This window comes from Ciconia boyciana, chromosome 1 (genome assembly GCF_034638445.1).
Source record: "Ciconia boyciana chromosome 1, ASM3463844v1, whole genome shotgun sequence".
Lineage (NCBI taxonomy): Eukaryota > Metazoa > Chordata > Aves > Ciconiiformes > Ciconiidae > Ciconia > Ciconia boyciana.
Window position 1 is genome coordinate 159,840,240 of NC_132934.1, and position 18,894 is coordinate 159,859,133.

Here is an 18,894-nt window from a genome sequence, read left to right on the forward strand (position 1 = left end):
TCAGTAGTGCAGTAAAAATTATTTAACAGCTAATGTTATGTTTATGTTTAGTATTCTGGTAAAGTCTGTTTAATATTTCTCAACACCTGAACAGGCAAAAAACCCTCTTTAATTGTTTATATTTTTAAGTTGGTTGGCACTTTGTAAAATCAGCTAAACAGCCACAATTATTTTAATTGGCTATGTGCGTGGATAAAGAATGTACCAGCAGTGGTAGATTCAGAGCCATCCTACATTAATGAAATAATATACTGTGATTTGAACAGTCAGTGAAACTCTGACATCTGCAGAAGTCTTTGTTTTTGTATGCTTCAGACAAATTCTTCCTCGAGTAAGCAAATTCAGTCCTCTTCAGCTTGATCCAGAAATAAGCAAAAACTGTCTTAATCAGCATAACTGTAAACTTTAGGGAATGTTTTGTTATTGCAGAAAAATGTTTTACCGCAAGGACATTTATACCACCTGTTGGCTGTGTCAGACCAGATTTTCAAGAGCCAGATGTCAGTATAAGGACCACATTTAAAAGAAATATCTACATCTGAGAGCTCTCTTTTTCGCTGAATGGTTGGATTTTCAGAAGCACCAAACACTTAACAATTCTTCTGAAATACAACTATTTACCTTATAAGTTCTTGAATATTAATTGGGCTCCTTGCATTATCTCTCTCGGATTGTAGAGGCAGAGCAATGTGCTAACCTAGCCCAAAGAGGGTACTTTTAATGTTCAGCTGGAAACACCATCTTGAATCTCAACTGATACAAAAGGTATATGGTATAGGAAAGCCAAGATGATGTGATGTCCTCTCAGTAAGTTTTGCTTTAGACCATCAGTTCCCAATGATAATGAAATAAGGAACGACATTTTCTAAATGATCTCACTGACTTTGGGGTCAGAATCATTTATGTGGGTTTGAGACTGGTCTCCTCCAGGTAAATTTATTTTAGAATCTGGCCAATGCCATCAGATCAATTTTTTGATGAATGCTGTATTTTGCTAATTTTATTGGCAAAAACACTAAAATGCAGCCATATGTTTTAAGCTTTACTACTGTGAATCAGATTCTGAGTAACAAAATAAAACATACATAGGGATCAAAAAAAATTATGCTGTACATATTTATTGCTGTTGCTATTGTTTTGTTACTCAGAGGCTTTCACACCAACTTTGCAAGGTATTTAAATCTTAGACTATGAAGAATCAAGGTAACAAATAGAAAGAACAACTTTATTGCTGAAGTTATACCTATTTGTGTACTGCATTTCAGGGCAAATCCTCGGAATTTTAATTTTGACAATGTGGGGAATGCAATGCTGGCACTATTCGAGGTTCTTTCATTAAAAGGCTGGGTGGAAGTCAGAGATGTTATTATTCATCGCGTTGGGCCGGTAAGGAAACACATCAGAGTCTTTGAATTCTACAACACATACTTTGATTTGTTTTAACAATTAATCTTATTTTTGTCTATTCAGATCCATGGAATCTACATTCATGTTTTTGTATTCCTTGGCTGCATGATTGGACTGACCCTTTTTGTTGGAGTTGTCATCGCTAATTTCAATGAAAACAAGGTACTGAGTGAGGTGGTTTACTGTGTGTAGAACTGGCTCTGTAAGAAACCTGAAACTGATATTACACTGTCTATGTTACCTGGTAAGACTGCCTTTAAGACTGACTTACCAACCGTACATTCTGCAAGCCTGCAAGCATGGCTTCAGACACACCTGATCCATATTTGCTACAAAACTCAAGCCTGGGATGATAGCGATCCATCACACTCTCTTTCAAAGCTGTCTGAGTTTATTTACAATGCAGCTGTGTTGCCAGATGGAGGCTGAACCTAAAGCACAATGTATTTACAGATGCTCCAGATTCTGCTGGTTTAGTTTGATGTAGGCATACATGCGGTGGCAGGTAAAAAGACGTGTTATGCTTGTACGTGTTACAACTAAAGGGGTCTCATTAGAGCCCTGCAATTCCAGTATTTCAGATCCAAAGTAAAGCTGCATGGCTTTTTCCTGGCAATCAGCAGAGTACATTGTAAAAGTAATTGTCCATCACTCAAACAAAAAAACAGCTAGTGTTCTAGGAAAAAATTGCAGTTCACATGGGCTTTGCGGATTACCCTGAAAAGTAGAAAAACCTGTCCTCTGGTGAATTGCTGCAGAGCAGCTCATGTCTACACTTGTTAAAGATGGCATCCTCGGGATGGGACTGCCGTATACGTACTGCACAGCCCTTAATTTGACTTTTTTTTCTGAGCCTCTTGTGGTGCCCCTGTGGCACCAAGACGTAATTATTAAATTTTTTCATCTTTCAGTTCAGAGTCCCAAAAATAATGAGATGTCTGCGTTGCAGCTAGCTAGAGTGATATTTTTATCACTCATGGCACTGGAGGGAAAGGATGATTGTGCGCTCTGGGGCTTGTGGATGGAAGACAACCTGGTGTGCTATTGCTGGAGACAAACTGGGTGCTGGCCATGGCCCTACTATGGCCGTGGCCCAAACTCCGTAGCAAACACAACTGTTGATGGGAAATTCAACAGGGAAACCACTTGACTCCTTCTGGAAGGGAGGTGAGCAGCACGCTACCGTGTGTCCAATGTGGGCAAGCAAGGCATCATGAACCAAAGTCAAGCAGGTTGCGAGCCGAATAAATAGCCTAAAACCTCTGCTGTTCAGAAGGTATTTTTATGTTTGCATGACTCCAGTGTAATTTTGATGAGATGAAGTGCAGTCATTCACGTTAAAATACATCTGTTCTAGAGAGCAACGAGCAATGTGCTATTCATTTATTTTCTTATTCACTAAAGTTTGACTAGGGATTTAACAAAGCTGAAATTTCTCCAGTATGAGAATTCCACTGGATTTTTATAGATACTTTTGCCCCTTCCTGTTCAGCTGTGTAATATTACTTTTCCTTCAAATGTGTCAGCCTTACACTGATGCATACAAAATATTTTTCAGCAAGTCTTGAAAAAAGATTAAATCATTTTATTTACATTACAGGTAATTAAAATATTATTTGAAAGGTTAGAATTATTTTAATGTTTTTCTTCTATAGCTATGATGTATTTAACTATGTATGTTTGTCATGTACATCATAGTTCATGAAACTCTACTGAGATGTTAGCTGAGCATTTCTACCATATAAATTGTTTCTTCATTCCCCTTTACGCTTTCTACACAGGTCAGTTTCCTCAAAAACCTGTTCATAGGCACGAGTGTAGATGAGAAGAAGTATCACATTACAGAGTTTGGTCTTAAATAGCTTTTGATCATGGCTGATCAAACATCTTTCCTTTACCCTGTTGAGGTGTGGTACGTGTGGTGTGAGGAGTGAGGAAGTGGTGTGCTTCCCCTTTAGTTTTGCGTGTGGTCTTGAATGTATCTGTCATGAATTCTGAGACAGCTCTGTGGGCAATGGAGAATCATCAGGAGCCACTTGCTGCTCTGGGTTGCTTTGCTATACCTACAGGCTTCTACTTTTCACCATTGTCATAGGAAAAAAGGTACCAGAGGAGCTGGATCTTTGCCCTTACTAGTATGACTTTTACTCTGCTTTTGTGACAGTAGGCCCGCTCTTACTAAGAGCTGTCAATCTCCTAGATGGTGTTTTCGCCCTTAGTTCCCACTCTTTCCATAGGAGTCACTCACAAGCTCAAGCTCCCTGTGTCAGCCCGTCTCCTGCAAAGGCAGCTTGTGAGATTTCTTTCACAAATTAGTGAGATGTCATTAACTCATAACTCATTATTCATCTGTGTAGTCAGCTGTCAACTATGGAATAAGGTGATCTGGGCCAACCCACAGGTTACATTTGAAGTGATTTATCCACAACATCAGCGTAAATCTTTCACCAGTTTTTTTAATTTTGAGGTTTAAAATATGAACATGAACTGGGGAAAAATACCCTTAATTATATGTGACTGTGTATCAGATTCATATTTCATTCCCTCCTCCTAGATATGCAGCTTTAAAGACACAGGACAGCTCAAACTCATGTGGAAATTGAAAGTTGGTTTATGTTCACTGTGATTCAGAATGAGAGGGAACAGGAAGGTGTGAACACGAGGCTTATAAGGATTGTGATCACAGGAGATAAACAATTCATCTTACCCCAGATTGCCCCTGCATGGGCTGCCAGTGTAAATGTGGAAGTCTGAGGTGTAGGGCCTGAATTAGGGTTCCCATTATTTTCAGAAAATTATCTCAATTTTACCTTTATCGTTTTGGGGTGGTTTTCTCTGCTTGTATGTTTTCCTCAAACTACAGCCACTTTTTCAGATATGACTGCTCTAGTCCCTCAGTTCCATATCTGAATACAGGGAAAGGATTAGTCTGAGCATCAGAAAAGCTACTCACTAATAACAGTTCCCTGTAAATTACATTCAACAGGCACATCATGCAATATTTCTGTAGAATTTACATGATACTAAAAATACAGCCAGTATAAATCATTCATGAATAATGTCATCTGGTTCAGCTTCTTCAGTTGTTTCTTAGTAACCTCAGGTGTTAATTTCTTAGCAACCTCATGCTGTGGCATGTAATGTTTGTTTTTCTCTCTTTTTTCTTGAATACCTGTTACTTTTTATATATTATTTACTACAGGGAAAATAAAATGTTTTCAAATTTGAATTGAAAAGATAAGTATGTTAGTTAATTATGCAGTGGGGGAAAAAATCTCAGCTCGATCAATATTCAAGTAGAGTGAAGAAACATCCAGGAACTGAAAAAAAAGTGAACTAAGTTAGACAGAAGGCCGGCAAGTCCAGAAAGAAGAGAGCAAAACAGTCCACTGTATGAGGTTAAGTTGCATCTTCTTAAAACTGGCCAAGCTATCGGTGTTTTAAGTAGGTGTTGGCTTTAGAAAGTTCATGGCTGATACATGGTTAGAGTAGTGCTAGGCGTTGGTGAGGAGGGTCCAAGTTGGACAATTACTGAATGAACTATTTTACATGAGAATGAACAATTTTCTAAAAAGAAAAAAAACCCAAATATTTTCATCTATGCCATAGTATTTTGTGTGAGCTGTCGGAGCTGCAGGCCTGGAGACGTTGGCCTGGGAAGTACCACAGGGGGCTCTGGGATGGGTCCTCAGCTGTCCCAGCACCCGGGCCGTAGCCCAGAGCGTTCCACCACCCCACATTTCACAACTCCCGCACATCACTTGTCGCAGCTCCCAAGTGCCACGTGTTCTGTCAGCAGTGAAGAAGTGACCGACTCAAATATTATCTGGCAGTTCTGAGCTGAAGTCCGAATGCAAACGCAGCTCCTCCAGCTATAGTCCCACTCACGGGGCTCTGCTCTGTGGTCCCCTTACAATGATCCCGCTGGTGGAAGTGGTGGTTTCTGAGAAACTGAGAGACTTGGCATCACTATTTCTAAATTTTACAAAGGTCCACTTTGTTTGCCACCTTTGTCTTCTTTGTGGTGAAAGCTCTCCAAGAATATAAACCAGACACGCTCATTTGGGGGAGTGAGCTGCCTTTTAATTTAAGCTTTTCTGCACGGTACCATCTGGGCCTGGCAGGAGTACATCTGTCGCTGTGTCTGCATCCTGTTGGAAGGCACCTCCTCCCAGGGTGCCGTTTGGGGACGCAGCTCCATGAAGAGATTATGTCCACTGAGAGGGAGCTCTCCTGACCTTATCAGTCGCACAGCCAGCCACAGTTCCAGCGCCTACGCAAGCCAATACCGAGGCGAGCCCCAAAGTTCACACCAGCCCTCGCCCAGCTCGGTGCAGCTCCGTGCTGGCTGGGGGAGCAGCCAAGTGTCTGGGAGACAGGCTTGTGACATTTACCTTGAAAAGGTCTCACTTGTTTTTGTAACTCCAGACTCCTTCCATGAGATTTTACAGTTCTCTGAAGTGATAAGGGCCTCATTTTGTTTTGAAGGTCATTTTAAGTAACGTTGAATTCTGTTTGAGGTTTGCTTGTTTCTTCCTATGTTATGAAAACACTTACACACATTACCATCTACTACCACCCACCCTAAAGGCGTATCTCTACCTCTCCTTGCGCTTCCTTTGTGGAGAGCTCTTGTCGAGTCATAGCACACTACTATTTTATTTCAATTACACCCCAAGCAGAAGAGCTGTGGAGAGCGGCAGCAGTCTCCTAGCGGGCTCGTTCCCCGAGAAACTGTAGCGGCACTGACAAGCCACAAGATTTCCTGCAGCAAAGCCCGGACAAAATCGACCACTTTAAAACAGTGCTTGCTGGCAAATGATGTTCAGTCAAATGGAAGACCTCCTGCAGTGTTTCACTGCCCACACTGGGCTGCTGCTACAAAAAGCAACAACTGTGCCTGCTGAGTTGAGTCCCAGAAACTCACAGCTAATGCATCCAGAAATCCTCCTGAGTACCGGCTGATACTTTGACTCCTTTACCCAAACAGTGTGTTATTTAAGGAGAGTTGCGTATGTTACTTTATTTCAGGCACCAAAGAGAATGTTGTTTTCATGTTTACAGCAGTAAATGTTCTAGCTTTTATATGACAAAAGCTTTATACGCTTCTCTTTGTTTATTAAGGGGACAGCTTTACTGACTGTAGATCAGAGACGATGGGAAGATCTGAAAAGCAGACTGAAGATAGCACAACCTCTTCATCTCCCACCTCGTCCGGGTATCAAAGATATTTTGATTTTATTCATGTTGAGCCCTAGTGTTCATAATTCCCCAGGAGTCTGCGATTCAAATTAAAATTGTAATCGTGAGGCCACTAGGAGGTTGTGCATAAGTTAATGTGGAAACAGGCTCCCACTACAGATCTCTGCATAAGGCTATTAAAATCAACCCAAAAAAGGTTGTGCTTCGATGGGCTTAGGATAAGCCTTAATGAAAAAAATGAATTTCTAAATGAAATATATTTGCAGTTGGCTGTTAATGATATGAATGGAATGTATTAACCTGACAGCAGCTGAATGATGCACTTGCCCTACGAGGACCAAAGCCTTCATGCAACACTAGTGTTCAGTATTTGAAATTATATGTTCAGAAGCCCTATTTGATATGGAAAATTGTAGCAGAAAATTAGAAATGTATTTTGAAACTGGTAAAGGATTATTTTGCCACTAATGAACATGGAAAATATGTCAAGAAATAGGGGAAAAATACCACTGTGTATTTTAACTCTCCTCCTCGAACTCTCTTTTTCAGATAACGATGGCTTTAGAGCTAAGATGTATGATATAACTCAGCATCCATTTTTTAAGAGAACTATTGCTGTACTTGTTCTGGCCCAGTCTGTGTTGTTATCAGTTAAGGTAATTGTGCTTCTTTTAAGCATTTCATTATAGTAGTACAGCATGTGTTGCACATTTCCTAACACCAATTAACAATCAGTTGAGCCATTACTGTGATGAATGTAGGGAACCATGGTTTCTAGATACAGCAATCTGAGTTGGCACAGATCACTGTAGATTAATTGCAACTTGTGGAGCTGAGATAATTTCTGCCTTTTTGTAGTCTGGTCCACTATTTTTAATTTCCAATTAAGCTGTAAATCTGTGAGAGAAGAATACACCAAGATGCCATTCCTGTCTGAGTATATTTTAAAGTGAAATCTATCCATTAACAAAACCTGCAAGAAAGGTTAAGGCAATGAAGAGGCATTTAGTTCGTTTAACAGCTACTCGTCTATAAACGGATTTCGTTTGCATTTCAGTGGGATGCTGCAGATCCGGTGACTGTGCCTTTAGCAACAATGTCTGTTGTTTTCACCTTCATTTTTGTCCTTGAGGTAAAGTAATATATTTTATGACTTCTTGAGATTAAGTCTAATATGTATATATTCCATTTTGGCTTTAGGGATGTTGTCTCATTCTTCATTATGGTTTTTATTTCTGAACATGTACATTTGGGGCTCTCCATGTCACTTGTCTTTAAACATTTGTTGTAGGAATAAACTTTTAATTTGTTATAGTCATACTTCTCCACCACCTTGAGCTTTGTGTCCTTTTATATATATTCAACTCCGAGCATTTCAGCTTGTGTTTTGGTGAACCCAGTGAACTCTTTTCTTGCAGAAATCTCAGATTAAATTCACTCTGTACAACACGAAGTCTGTGTTGTATCATGGAGGTTCTGCTCGATCCATTTATATTTTGCCTGGTCCTTTGGAACAGGGTGCGTTAATCCCCACTATTCTGTAGCTGTGACATCATCAAACCTCTCTCAGTTTTGTTTTGGTGTTATTAAGTACCATATTTAATTTTAATACCTTTTAATAAGCTATGTCAGATTCCAGTGTTGTCTATCTTTTGTTGCACAGATCTGGATCCTGTGTGGTAATGGTTCTCTATCTATGAGAAAATTCTCACCACAACCAACTGTGCAAGGTGTAATTAGCCTGTTTTCATAAGATTGGAATCTAGGACTTAAACACATTTTAAAAAGCATATTTATTTTTTTTATGTGTAAGGATATCCGTAGTGTAACAAAGCACACATTTATGAGGTTAAGGAAGATGCTTCCTCTGTGGTTAGGTTGGTACATAATTCTTTTGAAAGTTTGTGGTTGAGTATTTTTCTTTTCAGTCCCTTCTGAATAGCTGATACTGACCACTATCAGAAACAGCATAGTAGACTACGTTTCCCACTGCTCTAATGCAATATGACAGTTCTTATGTTCCAGTGATAGGTTTTGCCAGCAGTGATGAATAAACAATGAAGTGAATACCTTGTAGCAGCTGTAGCTAGACTATGTCCATGTTGTTGCTTCTTTTTTCCCTACCCATGAGAAATCAGTATCTCTTGAGAGACGAAGCAAACACAGAAAAGTTTGATTTGTATCATACAAAGACAGGTTTTAATTTACTTAGTAACTATGTCTTTAGAAATACTTTTTTCTCTGATACTGCCAGGAGAAACAAATACAATTCTAGAATTTCAAAGGAACTTTGTCAGAACCAAGAAAAAATTGACTGTCTCGACAGGCAAGCTGTCGCACTGTGAGTGCACACAATTTATGGACAGAGGAAGCAGCTTCCTGCCCAAGATCTTCGCTAATGCAGCATAGTCTGGTTACAGAGTCTGCTATGTACACGGTCTGCTACCACTAGCAAACATGGTCCATGAGGAAGGCCAAAGCTTTCTGCATAGCTAATGGCCCTGTGTCTTAAGGGCTCCTGATTCAGTCTTAAACCTCTACTGCTCACATCACTATATGTGGTATAGAAGAACAGGAAGAATTCGGAGATCTCACTTTTGTTGCCACACTGATGATCACAAAAGAAAGTGAGATGTGATTTTTTTATTTGCTGAGTGGTATTCAGTTCAAGATTATAGACACCTGAACTTAGGTGTTTAAATTCTACACGTGAGGTAGCTGTTTAAGCTGCCACTGTGATCAAGGGAGATGTAGGGTGAGATTCAGTTGCCTATATAACTGAAGGCATCCAAAGTTTTTTTGGGTACCCTAGCTGATCTCTCCTTCCCTCCACTAGCCACTAGAGAAGGGCAGGGACGTTTGCAGGTCTTGTGTCATCCCTGCCAGTCCCGTGCATCTATCTCCAGTATTCTAGGGCATCTCAGCTGACTGGATAGAGGTGAGGCAAGATACCTTCAGGTACCTCAAATGATAATTAGATATTCAGAGACCGTATTCTTCATTTTGTAGTCAGGCTTGAGAAAACTTTATACAGCAAAAAATCTAACTGGAAAATTAGAGTTTTACATCAAACTAGTGTCCTTTTATATACCGTTTGGGTTTCAGAAATGCAAAGAATCCTACTAAATGGCAATGTTGCAAGGTGGGGTGCAAAGAATCATATAATGAATGCCTGACATTTATAGCCTTTATATAGTAACACTCGACTTGCTTTGAGATTTGATACAAATTGTCTATGAGAAACTCTCTGGTGTCCCTTCTACCTGCATCACCCTACCTCGATATCTGTTAGCTGTTGTGACTATTTCTTAGCAGTATCTATGCTTAAGCTTCCTGCCTGCACTCCTATTACTTGTATTGGAAATGTCAAGTACTTTGGCTGCTGTTTTTTACCAGGGACGTTGTAAAATGTGCTGCCTTTACTGTTCTTAGCTCTCTTCTCTTATATGCTGCTGAGTGCAGATGGTAATGAGTACAGATTATTCCTTAAAGCAAGAAATATTTGCAATACAGGAATGCTTTTTAATTAATTTGAAATATGGGAGCTACAGAACACTACTACATTCTTGAGTTCAAATGTGCTTATGTGATTTTAGCCTGCTTATGGACAGATAGATACATAGGATACTACTACCTCTTTTAGCTACACATTATCGATATGATAATTTTCTGTCTTCATAACTTGCTTAACTATTGGAAATCTTAAGCCCACATTCACCTCAGCAATCTATACATTAAGCATTCAGTCTGAGGTGGTCAGCTGCACTCCTTCGATACTTGACAGAGAGAGATGCTTCCAGAATACTGCTCATCCCCTCGTCTCAGTCATCTATGGTCTTCCCCAGGTAGCAGCTTTCCTCCATCTAAGCAAGGCTTATATGATCCAGTTAGTCTAACAGCCTAACTTGCCTTCATGGGAACAGTTAGCTGACGTGAAAGCTGCCCTTGGTTGAAAACATTCATAAGATGAACTCAATCAAACATTTTAGAGGTTCTTATAGTAAGAATTAGCTATTTCTTCAGTATAACTGAGAAATTGTTTTTAACCATAGGTGACAATGAAGATTATTGCCATGTCACCTTCTGGCTTCTGGCAAAGCAGAAGAAATCGGTACGATCTCTTGGTGACATCTCTTGGAGTTATATGGGTGATACTACATTTCGCCTTACTGGTAAGATTTACAAAACACAATTTCAATGATTAAGCTTGATTTTATCTGCTAAGCACCAGCAGTAGGATCACTGCTATACATCCAGATAAACCTTTGAGAGTTTAATAAGGCTGAAATATGGCTGGAACAAATTAAGCTTGATGCTAAGAAGAAGGAATCCTTGTCTTGGGCAATGATGAAGTACAAAAATTGTCTGATATGAGATAGAGTCTGTAAATGTGGTAAAAAACTGAAGTCTTTGGAAGGGATGTGAGTGAAGAAAGGAAGGAACCTGAAGAGTCTGAGAGCTCTTGCCAACAGCAGTCTCATGAGCAGCAAGGAAGAAAGAGGCAATATAGAAAATCCAGACAGGAACAGAGGACTGGAAGAAGGCATAGGTTCAAAATTGCTGAACAGTACAATCTGTCCCAAACCCAGCAGTGATTCTGGACCACTGGTTTTGATTAAGGGGCTATGTTTAATCCAAGAAAGCATGGAGGAAAGGGGAGGAAATCAGCTCTCCCTCCATCTCATCCTGGTTTTTAAAGTTGGCTAAACCCCTGGTTCCCTTACGAGGGAAGGAGAAGGGATAGTTGATGCTTGTCACCAATCACAAGTTGTGGAAGTCACCACCCTAAAATGGCTGGGAGGTTCTCTCTTGTCTATCCCAGGCTCTGTTTGGAGGAAAACCTTTCTTGTGTGGCTAGTAATTTTGCCCTGGCATCCACAATTTGCTCCCTGCTGCTGAGTAGCTTCAAAAGCCTGAGGAGTTCCTGTAAGCCGGCGGCTGCCTAGAGAAGTTGGCTGGGGCTGCTGGACATAGTTACAGGCCAGCTAATAGGGGATTGAAGGTTTTTCGGTTTGATGTGGGGGGAGGTTGAGTTAGTGTTTTTGAAGTGGTAGAGCATCTTCTGTTAGTTTCTTACTGCTCCACTGTTATTGAAATATGGGTGCTACTAGTTTATGATTTCTCTTATTTCATATGGCAACTGCCCTACATTATTAAAAGACCAATTATCCTGATCTTTCCATGAGATCCCTGGGGACAATGTATTAAGTCTTCTGTGTTTCTGTTCCAGAATGCGTACACATACATGATGGGGGCATGTGTAATTGTCTTCAGGTTTTTCTCAATTTGTGGGAAGCACGTAAGTATAAAGTAGGAACTGCAACCATTGCGGTGCTCATGTATAGATTAAAGGACTATTTGCTACGCATCTCTAGTGCACATTCTGTAAGGCTCCATTTTATATGCCAAAAAAAGAAGACCTCAAGCAGCAGTCTCCAATTTTTCACGCTGTCTTTAAAATGTCAGGATTTTAGGTATATTGTATAATAGCACTATGTTATGGTTACTGGAAAAGCTGTATTTTTTGCAAGAAAAAAGCACAACTGCAATACCACACAGTTTTTAAAAAATGCTCTCTAAAACTCTGACCATACATTGTGCTGCTTTCAGTCTTTGCCATTTCAGTGTGGTGTGATGTGCATGCTATTTATTTATTTTCTCCGAGAGACTCGTAGAGTGGTGGTTGATGCACTCATCTTGTTATCATAGTGCTCTCTTACAGACGTTTCTTCCTCCAGAGTGCAAGTCTGTGCCTTGTATCTCTACAATGTATGGTTTATAACAGTAAAGGATTTATGTTCAATTTAAAAATATATTGGGCCAGGAGATTCTTCTGGAAACAGTGAGATGGTGACAAAGCAAGTCACTTCTAAAGTTTACATTTCTTTTGTGTTTGGATTTGCTCTGGTGTAATTGAGAGTAGGCTGGCAGAATAAGCATAGGCAGAGAATAAACACATTTGTTTAACAAGTGGTGACACTCTACATTCTCTTGCTGTAGAACTTTTTAGACTATCCAAACATTTTCTGTGAAGTCTGACATATTAAAGTAAATGTGATAAAAAGACTGCTATACTGGGTTGCTGGGGTTAAGAACAGTAAGTCAGAGGGTTTGTTCAGTAAAGATAAAAAGTTTTCCTTCAATCAAACTACACAGAGCCTGTAGAGCCTTGGAAGTCAAATGAAAAATCCTTGCTTCTCCTAGGCCAAGTGATTGCCTTCAAAGCTTTCTGATTGATTCTAAAGTTTTTTCAAGGTTTTAACCTACTCATTTGTGCTTTCATGTTAGGAGCTGCATCAGTTTCACTAATTTATCTGTTGTTATGCAATGTGATGGCTAAAAGTCAGCATGAGTTATCAGTTTGGCATGATTCTAAAGAAAACTGCTACCCTCAGTCCCATTAAAGATAATTTTCCATAGCACCCGAAGTGGCTAAGGGTGTTAGGGCAATCTAGAGCAATAACTTTATCAAGAGTAAAATGTACAATATGCATGCATGGGAAAGTAATATCTATTATCTAGGCCTACTGCCTATGTAATTTCCAAACTTATGCTCTCTTCTTAAGCTCTTTGGCCAACTTGCAGGAGAAATTAACTAGTTTAATCAAGCTGTGCTGATCTTAAGGAAATCCCCTTCTCTATATATCAATTCATTTCTTTAGGTAGGCTGCAGTATCTGTGATTTCCACCTAACAGCTAGCATCACTTTCAGATATGTCCAAAGTAGTGTACTGCACCGCTGTTCATGGAATGCTAATTTTGATACTTCTGGAGTATACTGATCCTAGAACATTATAGTTAAGCTTGTGCTGTATTATTGCTACACTGTATTATCCTATACTGTATTATCCTATACATCCTCTTTGAGGAGCAACATCTTGACCTTGTAAATTAGGCAGATATGCTGATGTCTTTAACAAGAAAAAAAGCACACTAAATTTCAGAGGAAGACACAAAATGTTCAGTTCCAATCAGATTCATAATGTACCATTTCACTGGGCTCATCCATTAACATGTATGTGTAAAGAATTCACTGTCAAAATGGCAAGTGCAATAAGTCTCTTTTCCCTTTTATCTCTGCTTTCCTGAATGGCGTCATGGTTTGCTTTTTCTCTGTCCTTCCAGGTGACACTAAAAATGCTACTCCTGACTGTGGTTGTCAGCATGTACAAGAGTTTCTTCATCATAGTGGGAATGTTCTTATTGCTTCTTTGTTATGCCTTTGCTGGAGTGGTTTTATTTGGTACAGTGAAATATGGAGAGAACATTAACAGGTACAGTATGTACTACTTCATGGGGATGTTCTTTAAACAGCCTGAAAAAATCACATTCTGCTAGAGAAGTTTATCTGTGGTAAAAACAAGACAAGTCCCCAGGTCTAGCTGAAGAGCTCTAAACAGAATTTCTGATAGGAGGCACTGAGCCATCTTTCCAGTCTTTGTGCATTGGACCAAATGACAGCCGATCCAGCCCAGAGCAGACTGAGAGCTGTTCTTCATTACGCCAGCTAGAAAATACTTCAAAGCAGCACTGTGCTAGCCACAAGCTGCTGAAACACAGTGTACCTACTACGCCTTATCGGCATCACCCAGGAACAGGATCCATATACCAGGCTGATACAGAGAGGGGACAGCTCTGTGAACTGGCTGTTAACTGGAGATTTTCCAATCAATAGCATCATCAGACTTCAGGAAGAGAATGGAGACAGGAGATAGGATCCGGCCTTGAGTCTGCTTTTGCTCTTTGATAAAATGAGCCAAAATACTCAGACCTGTGTGTGAGCTAAAGTTCAGTTATTATATCTTAAGTTATGGAATAAATAATTCAATAAGCTCATAATAACTATTTTCAGTTTAAAACAGTAGAACAGTAGAAATAGGAAATTATTTGCATTTTTTCTTGCCAACGTTTTAGTTCTGGGACGTGAAATGATATATATCTCTCTCTCTTGTTCTTTAAAACAGACATGCAAATTTTTCATCAGCTGGCAAGGCTATTACTGTACTCTTCAGAATAGTTACTGGAGAAGACTGGAACAAAATTATGCATGACTGCATGGTAAATACAATAGTACCAGAGATAAAGTAGGCAAGAAACAGGAGACACCCTTGCATCGCAAAGTGTTTCCACTATCTTAGCTTTGTACAAGGAATGTTGTGATTGCCTTTATCTCTTCAAGAGACACAAAGTTCAGTAAACATGAGAACATAACACACAAATTGCAGTTTCAATCACACACTCACAATGTAATATTTCATGGGGCTAGGCTATTACATGATTTAAAAACAAAAATAAAAAGATGTTTCCAAAATCAGAAGTGCAGTAACTCACTTTTCCACTGTGATCTCTGCTTTGACTGTGGCAAGGTGACTTTTCAGATTAACTTTGTCTTTAATGCCTGCACTTTGGCTCATTCCATGTGAATGGTAGTCTTAATGACCTCAAAATTTGTCCTGGAATCATTTTATTTTGCCCAAGTAAATTTCTGTCTGTGGTTTCCATTGCAATTAAAATCATATTCCCTTCCTTTTTAAAATTAATGGGCAGGGAAGCTTTTTGAAAATCACCACGTTTCAGAGCACCAAGTTATTTCTTTACAGTGGCATAATGCACAATGTGCCTTGTGTGTGGTAGGGCGATCCATGCCTAGGCCTTTTTTGTCATTCTTCTCTCTATTTTCTGATTTCTGACTGCTAAAGGAACAACAAAAAAACTGCCCACAATAATGCCCACAGCATTATTCCCTATTTGTGAAGCTTTAAAAAAATGATAGTCATAAGTATTGCATTGATTGCAGAGAAAATAAGGATCTCTTTTTATGATTGATTGACTTTGTTTTCTTTTGTTTTGAAGGTTCAGCCTCCATTTTGTACGCCAGATAACAGCACCTACTGGAAAACAGACTGTGGAAATTATGCCGGTGCTCTTATGTATTTCTGTTCATTTTATGTCATCATTGCATACATCATGCTAAATTTGCTTGTTGGTAAGTGAAAATATACATTAATAGCAAAAAGGTCCATCTTGGCATGTAGTATGTTAGATTTGGGTCTGTTGTGCCATTCAGATATGAGGTTACCTTGTACGTTCACTGTTACCTTATATGCATATGATGGTTTTGATACTTCTCTGGCGTGGTTTATGCTAAAACCATACGTGTTATATTTGTATAGTTACCCTAAGGAATGTTATTTTCTGAGCTTTTCCTTCCTCCAGTTAATATTTTTCCAACATCATTGGAATTCTCCTAATTGATTTTAGAAGATGTTAGATTAGACATCTCACCAGCATTTAAGATATAGCTTTTAAAAAGTGAGCAAAGTGAATATTGATGTAGCGTGACAGCTAAAGGCATTTATTAGTGTGAAGTTTGCACAACAGAATTCATATTCTGTTGGAATTCATTGTTGCTTCTACAGATTAACCAGTTAGAATGTGACTACAGGCTTTCTTTATAGTGTATTTTGGTTTTGTGGTTTTCAGCTATCATTGTGGAGAATTTCTCGTTGTTTTACTCAACCGAAGAAGACCAACTTTTAAGTTATAATGATCTTAGGCATTTTCAAATTATATGGAACATGGTTGATGACAAAAGAGAGGTAAGAAACTTGATAATGAGCACAAAAGTCCAGTAAATTTCCATTTTTCCTTGAAAAAACGCAAGGGGAAAACATAGCGTGCTGACAAAACTCACTGAGCGGTTACTGTTAAGTTGTGAAAGTTCAGTGAGCATGATCTAACATTGTTCATGGCCCTTCAAATACTAACCTGTATTCTTCACTACTGTGAAGTACTTACTTAACAATAGCAGATTTAAAAACAAATGTAGTTATTCATAGAACCAATACAATAGCATCTTTCCTCCCAGCTCCCTGAGAGTTGTTCCCTTTGAAATCTACAGACTCACGTCCATTTATGTGCCTGATCTTCAGAAGGGCTTTGCTGAGATTTCAGCACTGTCTCCTGTAAGATCCTCGTAGAGAAGATGATGAAGTATGAGCTGGATGAAAAGATGATGAGGTGGACTGAACACTGGCTGAATGGCCAGGCCCAGAGGATAATGATCAGTGGCACAGAGTCTGGCTGGAGGCCAGTAACTAGTGGTGTACCCCAGGGTCCAGTCTTGTTCAACATCTTCATTAATGATCTGGATGATGGGGCAGAGCACACCCTCAGCAAGTATGCTGATGACACCAAACTGGGAGGAGTGGCTGATACGCCAGAGGTTCATGCTGCCATCCAGAGGGACCTCAACAAGCTGGAGAAATGGGATGACAGGAACCTGATGTGGTTCAATGAGGGGAAGTGCGAAGTCCTGCACGTGGGGAGGAACAGCCCCAGGCAGCAGTGAATGCTGGGGGCCGACCAGCTGGAAAGCAGCTTGGCAGGAAAGAACCTGGGGGTCCTGGTGGACACCAGGTTCAACATGAGCCAGCAATGTTCCCTTGCGGCAAAGAGGGCTAATGGTTTCCTGGGCTGCATTAGACAAAGTATTGCCAGCAGGCTGAGAGAGGTGGCCCTTCTCTACTCAGCACTGGTGAGGCCACACCTGGAGTACTGTGTCCAGTTCTGGGCTTCTCTGTACAACAGAGACATAGACATACTGGAGGGAGTCCAGCAAACGGACACAAAGATGATGAAGGGACTGGAGCATGTCTCCTATGAGGAAGGGCTGAGAGAGCTGTGACTGTTCAGCCTGGAGAAGAGAAGGCTCAGGGTGGATCTCATCAATGTATATAAATACCTGAAGGGAGGGTGCAAAGAGGACACAGCCAGGCTCTGCTCAGTGGTGCCGTGACAGGACCAGAGGCAATGGGCACAAACTGAAACACAGGAGGTTCCCTCTGAACATCAGGAAGGACTTTGTCACTGTGAGGGTGACTGAGCACTGGCACAGGTTAGCCAGGGAGGTTGTGAAGCCTCCATCCTTGGATATACTCGAAAGCTGTCTGGACACAGTCCTGCGTTACTGGCTTTAGGAAACCCTGCTTGAAGAGAGGGGGGCTGACAAGGTGACTTCCAGAGGTCCCTTCCAACCTCAACCATTCTGTGATTCTGGGATGAGAAGAGCATCTGGGAGACTGAGCTGTTCAGATACCCACACAAGTTAAATCATCATCTGAATGATTCATGACATCACTAGGATTTGAATATGAACAACACTATGGTGAAAGAAGTTGGTTGCCTGTAGTTGGCACGTGGCTGTGCTGGAGATGGAAGCTGCAGTCTGTACTGATGGAGGCGGAGGGTTCTGCATCCATTGTGCCCAGGACCGACAGTATCTCTCTCTGATGTGGAACAACACATCACAGCAAAAATAGTTCCAGTCAGGCTTATTTAGCAGAACAAAATATTTAAAGAGTATGGATACCACAGTTTTGGAGGGAAATACTTTCAGTCTTAATTTTTTACAGCAGATCAAAATTGTTGTCACAAAAAGTGCAACGTGCTAGGTTGACTCTTAGAGCAGAAGACTTTTGGCAAGCCAGTAAGCTCCCAACATTCTCCTGTCCAAAGATGCACAGAGAAGAGGACAGTTTTACAGCCACGTATAGGCCTGGCTGTGAATGTTTAAATTGTAGTTTAATTTCAGTTTTTCAAACGCAGCTATCTGGGCATATAATTCTCATTACAGATTAATACAAATGGGGAAACTAAATCCCCAAGCAATTTTGAAAATTTCTGACAAAATTAACAGCACAGATTCCCATTTTATATCAGTCAAATAACAGCAAAGACTTCCATGAACTACAACTGATGTGCATGTGCTGAAGAGCTGGCTGCATGTATATATTCTTCAGTAACATAGTTACAGTGACTTAAATAGGTCAGAATTTGACATGGAGTCTTTGGAGAAACAGTGTTTCTCTCACTGGTCAAGTTGAATGTCTGTGTTGGTTGGTAGGTCACAGTAATAATTTACCAGCTATTATGCAATTTTACCCAGGGAGTAATCCCTACCTTCCGAGTGAAATTTCTGCTGAGGCTTCTGCGGGGGAGGCTGGAGGTGGATCTCGACAAGGACAAGCTGCTGTTCAAGCACATGTGCTACGAAATGGAACGGCTCCATAATGGTGGTGATGTCACTTTCCACGACGTACTCAGGTACACTGAGATTTTCTCTAAATTTGTAGAGCGGGTATAATGGCCTGCGTTTCTCTCCAGGCTAAAGGGTATTCGTTAGGCTTGGGAAAAGGCAAGACTGGTAGCCAGAGAGGCACTGACATTTTAAATGTAATACAAAACTTAGATGTCCCTTTTTTTCCTGCAAAAATATTTGTGATG

The 18,894-nt window shown here is 40.2% G+C and overlaps 1 protein-coding gene across 6 annotated transcripts in view; it reads left to right on the forward strand.

Moving 5' to 3' along the window:
* The window catches only part of NALCN (sodium leak channel, non-selective), a 256,166-nt gene that overhangs the window by 229,617 nt on the left and 7,655 nt on the right, over window positions 1-18,894 (forward strand). For 5 of the 6 annotated variants that reach the window (XM_072849927.1, XM_072849929.1, XM_072849930.1 and 2 more), the window contains 12 exons: window positions 1,266-1,386; window positions 1,471-1,569; window positions 6,532-6,625; window positions 7,159-7,265; window positions 7,667-7,741; window positions 10,662-10,781; window positions 11,840-11,908; window positions 13,735-13,883; window positions 14,574-14,667; window positions 15,463-15,595; window positions 16,093-16,208; window positions 18,557-18,714. In XM_072849927.1, coding sequence (XP_072706028.1) covers window positions 1,266-1,386; window positions 1,471-1,569; window positions 6,532-6,625; window positions 7,159-7,265; window positions 7,667-7,741; window positions 10,662-10,781; window positions 11,840-11,908; window positions 13,735-13,883; window positions 14,574-14,667; window positions 15,463-15,595; window positions 16,093-16,208; window positions 18,557-18,714 — 1,335 coding nt within the window. Of the gene's footprint in view, window positions 1-1,265; window positions 1,387-1,470; window positions 1,570-6,531; window positions 6,626-7,158; window positions 7,266-7,666; window positions 7,742-10,661; window positions 10,782-11,839; window positions 11,909-13,734; window positions 13,884-14,573; window positions 14,668-15,462; window positions 15,596-16,092; window positions 16,210-18,556; window positions 18,715-18,894 lie in introns of those variants that run through there. The other variant, XM_072849933.1, reaches the window with a different exon arrangement.